The 7,199-nt window shown below is 28.5% G+C and overlaps 1 protein-coding gene across 3 annotated transcripts; it reads right to left on the reverse strand.

Annotated features, from left to right (window-relative positions):
- Window positions 1-4,193: 4,193 nt before the first annotated feature.
- Window positions 4,194-6,965, reverse strand: LOC112710062 (putative FBD-associated F-box protein At5g22720). 3 transcript variants are annotated; one of them, XM_025762156.2, is made up of 4 exons: window positions 6,897-6,965; window positions 5,329-6,569; window positions 5,024-5,212; window positions 4,194-4,551 (listed from the first exon to the last, which is right to left on the reverse strand). In XM_025762156.2, the coding sequence occupies exons 2-4, from the start codon at window positions 6,565-6,567 to the stop codon at window positions 4,345-4,347; spliced, it is 1,635 nt and encodes a 544-aa protein (XP_025617941.1). In that variant the 5' UTR covers window positions 6,568-6,569; window positions 6,897-6,965; the 3' UTR covers window positions 4,194-4,344. The 3 variants fall into 3 exon arrangements, with proteins under 3 accessions (XP_025617941.1, XP_025617942.1, XP_072058435.1); XM_025762157.3 differs by having other exon boundaries at window positions 5,329-6,603; XM_072202334.1 differs by lacking the exon at window positions 5,024-5,212 and having other exon boundaries at window positions 5,329-6,603.
- Window positions 6,966-7,199: the final 234 nt, after the last annotated feature.

The raw sequence follows: 7,199 nt of genomic DNA on the forward strand, positions 1-7,199 counted from the left end.
GTTACAATTCACTAACGTTTTTTGACATTTAACGCCAACAGTGACTAAATTAAAAAAAATTAATGTATAAGAACCCAATTAAAAAAAAAATATAAGAACCTAATTAAAAATTCAATAAAACTATAAGAATCTATAGAGTAATTAAACCTTTTAACTAATAAGCTTTTCAAAAAACCTAAATCTAGCCCGTTTAATAAAACAAGCTGAGCTGAACTTGAAACAAAACAAGCCAGGAGTCTCTGTTGAATAGCCCGATCCACTTCTACTCCTACCTCTGATACAAATAAGACAAAAGAAGGATCACAAATACACAAATTATTGCAACAAAAGTCTACCAAGAGAAAAACAAAAAAATTGGTTACAGACCGACACCTAAGACACAACTAAGCCTACGCTCGTACTCTTAGAGGTGGCCAACTTAGTAAGCATGAACTAATCATGCGGAGCCTTGGACAAAGTGGCATTGTCAGTTGTCACATTCTTCTGCAACCTTCCTACATTTGGATGAGGAGGAATTGGTAGAGTCTGGATAAACTTCAATCAATCTGCAACCTTTTTTCGATCTTAAACAGAGATACTTGCAAATTTTCTTATCATCGAAATTAGTTTTTTCTGTTTATGCATGTCTCCCTGCGTAGCATTGGGGTGATTCAGGTTGTTGTTTTCTTTTTGACCCTCTACTAGTCTACTGAATTGGTCTGCCCTTAGTCATGCTCCCCATTCCGCTTCTTCCTCTCCTCCTTGCACCATGTTTGCAAGATTTTTTTTCGTATTTAAGTTGAAGATCAATAATTTTGTTGTGACTTATCGATATTCTCATCTTCCTCCTCAAGAGTTTCTCTCCTACTTTTCTTTCCAATCTTTTGGTTTTATATTGTTCCGGTAAACTCTACAGTTATGTCCATATAAGAATATGAGAAAATTTTGCATCATTGATCAATGAATTTTCCCTCCATTTTTTAAGATTTAGATTATAATTCTTGAACAATCAAAGAGCTCCTTTTTTCACCCTGAGCAATTCGATTTTATCTTTGGAAAAAAATTAAAATTTGATATTTTCCTGATCTAAAACACAGAAGCTTTCTGGTTATCTCCATTATGTTTAGAGTAGCCTCCAATATACCTATAATGAATAATCTGTCTGCCAGTAATATTTCCATCAAACTTTTAATACATGAATTCAATCCTTCTTTAATGTCCTCATCAGCAAAAAATATAATCTGTTCCTCCTCTAATTTAATCTATTTTCTAACTGTTTTTGTGAAACAGCATAAGCTATCATGGTAAATATTATTGACACTTTAAAGATTTTAACTAACAAAATAAATATTTTCTACAAACTCTAACGGAACTTAAAAACTCTAACAGCAGGGCACCTATATAAACTTTCACTAATTAATATGGTCATTATTAGAACAATGATTAAAAGGAATTGAGATTTGATAATGAATACCGTGGATGCCACGTGAAATTTTCACAATGGAAGAAACCCTCTTTTCAAGTATAGTTATAGGATAGGATAGGATTGCTTTCTTATATGTTTTTTTTCCCATAAAAAATAATATGTATACGTATAAAATTAGTTATTATATATTTTGGTATAAATATATATATTTAAATAAGAGTAATGTTAGGAGTATTAGAATTTATTATTTTTAGTTACTAATTAATTATGAATTTAATTATTTTATTTTAATTTTTTTAGTTTAGTAATCCACTAACATACTTTATTTCATGCTTTTAAATATTGATGATTAATTGATAGTCAAAAATAATAAATTTTGATTATTTTTTAGTATTTTTCTTATTTTTAATATATATTTTATATATGTAATTAATTTAGTTTCTAATTTTCTATATATATTTAATATAATTATTTTTTATTGAGTTTTTTGATTGAACGTATATTCAACCATCTTACACCAATACGAGAATTGAGTTCTTCGTCAAAAAACTTTCTAGTTGAATATTCTCTTAGTCCAATAATAAAAAAATATGTCAATAAAGATGCTTTATCAAAATACAGAGAATTTCGTATACTAGAATTTTTAATTTATTTTTTTTACAATTTTGTTCAAATAATTTCTGAATTTATAAGGAACGTTTGCTCTCTACAAGTGGTATGAAAATTCAAATTAAATTGATTGCATTTGCCATTTTTTTTTCCTTTTTTTTTTGCCATTGTATCATACCTTATAGTACATCTTCCTCGTAAACACAAGCTGCTAATGCCTTCCACATAAACAGCAGCCACACTTATATATACCAAAACCATGAAGTTCGCAAAACCTACAACATTAAACCAAGCATAACAACCTCATTTGTTATTCTTATTTATATCATGGTATTTGAAGGGATGATTATGGCCTATGGGCCAACTACACTGATCTAGTTGCCATCAAACCTATTTCAACTGTCTTTTTATATATTTTTCCTTCTCCAATTAATTTTTCCTTTTTCTCGTCGTGCATACTGCATAGTAACAAATAGAATCATTAAATTTTATTGAAAATATAAATTTTTTTAAAAAAAAATTGGTATAAAATTTGACAAAATAAAATTTCAAAATAAATAGAAACTAAATATAAATACTGTTGGTGTAAAATTCACTATTTAGGTAAGGTGAGTTCTATGGTGTAGAAAGAAAAAAATTTCTACACCTATAGATATGTGTTGGCTCATTAGAGAGTTTGACAAGTGTTTAAAGAAGGAGACAAAGTTTATACTCTTTGTAGGAATGATATAAAAAAATTCTCTTTTTTATATAGAATTTAAGTGAGTAATTATTTTCATTATGACTAATTATGTTGACATAATAATAGACCTCATCATAAATTGGATTTCTGTTTTATTATTGTTCGAAAAATAACGACTCAGTTTAAGCTATTAACCATTTAATCTAAATTTATTTTTTTATTTACAAAATATATAGTAAATTATTTTATATGGCAATATTGTTTAAAAATAAAGGGTTGTATGATATCTAATAAAAAAAATATTTGTGTCATAAGTTTTATATTATTAAATTGTCTTAAAAGTATGTTTACCGTCACAAAATTTAAAAATTGTAAATAACAATATAATAAATAATATTTTTCATTGTTAACTTTTAATTTAATTAAACGTATTTAGTGAATTTAGATGCTAGCAAAAATTAGTGTAATTTATTTTATTTTAATAATAAAAAGATCATTAAGTATGTATTGCTCATAATATAAAAAAAAATTAATTACAAATGGATATTGTTAGTATGACTAATTATGTAATATGTGAGTCATATTTCTGGAATACATTATAATTGTATTTTGGCTTACAATATAACACAATGAATATATTTTTTATTTGGAGCTTATTTATTCCATTGATTTTTATAATTTTATGAAATTTTTAATTAAGTTTTTATATATTTTTTTTAATTGAATCTTTGCTCTAAAGTTTTTTTAATTGAGTCTCTATACGGTAAAAAAGGACCTAATTAAAAAAATTAATGCAAAAACCAAATTAAAAAAATATAAAGACCTAATTGAAAATTTTGCAAAATTATAGAAACCAACAAAATAATTAAATTTTTATTTGGATTTAACAAAGTTTACTATAATAGTAATAACAATAATAAATATGGATTAAAAATAAAAATAATAAGTTAGTTTATTAAAAGATTAAAATGATTCAAAGTTCAAACAAAATAAAATATATAAACTGAAGCCTTTTATTGTAGTTGTTAAAGATCGATAAAAAAATAATATTGTGGTGAGGTTTATCATCTTACTAAATTTAATTTTAATTAGTATAATTAGTCAATCAAAATTTTGACCTAACCACTTGCAGAAAAAACAAGGCCCTTGTACTTTTCCTGCAAAGAGTACAGATTTTGTCCCCCTTTAAACACTTGTCAAGCTCTCCAATGAACCAACACATATCTATAGGTATAGAAATTTTTTTCTTTCTACACCATAGAACTCACCTTTAGGTAAATGTTTAGTAGAGATAGTAAAATGATAAAAGTTTCGAATGACTTTAATTAGTTGTATTTCCATAAAAAGAATACTGAACCAAATTGTTTTTATAAAAATCTATATAAAAAAATCATCTGAATATTATTTTATTTTAATTAAGAATAAATGGATGAAATATCATATTGTTTCCAAAATTTATAAAATTTTAGACGAATAATTTATAGCGTTAGATGGATAAAACTCACAATCAACAAAGGGATAAAATATTAATTGGTGTAAGTATAAAACCTTGGAAAAAAATACTCAATACAATACCCAAATCTTGCTTAGTGGTAACGTCAAAATTGTAAATCTAATTAGGAATATGTACCAGTTGATAATAAGAATATTATAATTCTAAGCTAAAACTAACAGATTCCGGGTCATCAGTTGGCAATAATAATGCATTTAGCGTGGTCTTAAAGTCAACCTTCTCGTCAACGCTGAATGAGTATGTGACCTTGACAATCTTCAAGTCATGCCACCAACACTTTGTATCACCAAAATGGTCAAACCACTCCTGCTTTTTTCTGCCCATCAGCAACTCATAGACAAACTGTCGTGTTCCCAAAACAACAAATATAGTTAGTTAGAGTTAGAGACACTGCACACCATTTATATATATTGTTAACTGATAATCAATAGTGTGGTTCTGAAAACTACATCAAATTAGTTGGTTTAACCAATTAATCAAAAATTGGTCACTTGATCAATTTGATTCAGATAAGAAAATCAATTACAAAAAATCAATAAAAAGGTCAAAAAACCATTAAATAAGTTGAATCAGTTCAAATTTTTACCAGAAAAAACTTGTTAGAAGTTATTTTTTAAAAAAGATTTTTTTTGAATTCTGATTAAACTTCAATTAAATATTTAAACATGCAGTTTTACTGATTCAATAATGAACGATCTAATTTTTCAGAACCTTGATTGATACAGGGTTGTGACTTGTGAGTGGTTCACGAAAATATTGTAAAAGCATTAATGGCGAACCAATTCTGATATGACGAAAAAACTAATAAGCATACCACCGTGAATGGTTTCATGCCACGATCATTCTGGAAGAAGAATGAAATAGTTTTTGGACAGCAACAAGAGAGCAACCAATTCATATAATGGAAATAAAGAGCCTCATTTGGTGAAGAGTCCAATTCCAAGTATTTGATACTAGGAGGAATGGATAAAACTTGCTGTATACTCAGACAATTCTGTTCAATCTACATATATCATGATGCATAAAAGCAAATAAATAAATAAATAGAATTGGAACATAGATATGCAAGCAAACACAATGAATGAATCAAGTAGCTAGCTAGCTAGTAAATCTACTTACACCATTCGAATGATAGACAGAGAGGGAGAGTGATGCCAAAACCTTTTGTGGTTTAATGTTTTGGATAAATTCCCTCAAGCTATAATAACCATGCCTAAATTCATGGGCAGGAGAGGCATTGAATACCAAATGATCAGAACTTGTTAGGAAAGATATAATAGCTCTGTGATCTCCGCAATAGTCAAATGATAATAAATTTGGAGCATCAATATTCACCTCCTTCACGTCAGAGTAATTTGTAAACTCCAAGATCATGAGTTGAGCACTCGAAATATTAATTCTGTCAGACATAGAGCAACCACACAATTCCAAATGCTCAAGGAAAGGGAATTTATGAGATAGATCGAGTAACCACTTGTCTGTAACATCAGTGTTCGACAGACGCAAACATCTCAATCTTGTGAAACTGTCTAAATTCAATTTGATCGGAGATCCAAAATAAGGGAAAGGAACATAACGTAAGTTCTCAAGATTTGGAGCATCAATATATACCTCTTGTATTCCTTGAATATCAGCTTCCTTTAGCTTTTGTAGACCATGCAGGAATAATGATTCCAGAAATTGTTTGTTCCGAAATGGATTCTTCCTGTTATATACTAAACAACAATATACAGTTAAATCTTCAAGCAGGGGACAGTGAGAAATGAGATGCTCAATAATTCCTTTATCTTCAAGGAGTAGCTCACGTAAACATAGTGTTCTCAGTGAAAATAACTTGATAGAATGATTGAAGAATGATTGGTTAAGTGTTATTTTTCCTTTCAACACCAACTTAGTAAGAGATCTAACTTCAAAGACACAAAGTGGTAAGTCATATTGATCGTATCGATACTCCGTCCCATCAGGCAGTCCACGATAGGTGGCAGAGTATAGGAGGCAAAGCTCAAGTACTTCCACACAACTTTCGCTAACCATGTTCATCCAAAGATCAAAATGATGGGACATATACTTATTGTGTTCTGGCATCATGTCGAGCTTAAATACTTTTATTGTTAAGCTTTGCTCACGAAGCTTCAACAATCTTCTCATGACATAGCCAATTAGTATGTCTAGTTTGCTAATTATCTGAGGACTATAAGAACCAATAATAATCTTGTCGCCAATGGATAATATGGGAAATGAATACCATGTATCTCTCCATTCATTTGACAAAACACTGGTCCTAGCAGCATCTTTTTCTGGCAACCTTGCAAGAATGTCATGAAGTATAGCTTCTGGCAGAACAGATATTCGGTCCATTCCTTCATAACATCATAAGCAGTTGAAAAAAGAGTTCTACATGTCAATATAAATGATTTATCTGAGTAACGGAAGGATCTAATGTCTAAAGTCTAAACACCAAAAAAACAAACTCTTTAAATCAGCATGGCATCTGGTAGAAAATGGGAATAAACAACTTTTATTTTAACCGAACCCTATGTAAAATTGCCATGCCAGAATTTTCAGAAAATAAACAACATCAAGGACTTACGAGAAGCAAAATAAAACAGAAAAAAAAAAGGAAAAAAGATCCACAAACAGAATGAAAGAAATATGTGTTTAAAATTCTATGAGGAATATGCATTTACCGAAGAAACTTTGCCGCTTCGTTCAGTCTCTCTCCGACTCCTGTGTTTAGTAACCGCAAGAGGTTAACACTTTCCAATACTAAATTACTCTTCAATTCGCTTTATATATAGTTGCTATTACTAATGACCTATAGCTTGTTTGGATAATTTTTGAAGAGAAAATATTTTTTTGAATAATTTTTTTATAAATTATTTTTAAAAAAATAAAAATAATGTTATATTTAGATATCTGTAAAACAATTTTTTTGTGTATTAATTATATTTTGATATAATATAAAAATATTTTTTGTTTATTTATTATAT

The sequence above is a fragment of the Arachis hypogaea genome, chromosome 9 (assembly GCF_003086295.3).
Source record: "Arachis hypogaea cultivar Tifrunner chromosome 9, arahy.Tifrunner.gnm2.J5K5, whole genome shotgun sequence".
Taxonomy (NCBI): Eukaryota; Viridiplantae; Streptophyta; class Magnoliopsida; order Fabales; family Fabaceae; genus Arachis; species Arachis hypogaea.

What these genes read in the sequence shown, in the direction of transcription:
- LOC112710062 (XM_025762156.2), bottom strand. Translation starts at nt 6,567, where the DNA reads ATGGACCGAATATCTGTTCTGCCAGAAGCTATACTTCATGACATTCTT. An exon ending in CTGTCTATCATTCGAATGGT is followed by an intron (nt 5,213 to 5,328) that starts GTAAGTAGATTT and finishes TGATATATGTAG; the next exon opens with ATTGAACAGAATTGTCTGAG. An exon ending in GCATGAAACCATTCACGGTG is followed by an intron (nt 4,552 to 5,023) that starts GTATGCTTATTA and finishes GGAACACGACAG; the next exon opens with TTTGTCTATGAGTTGCTGAT.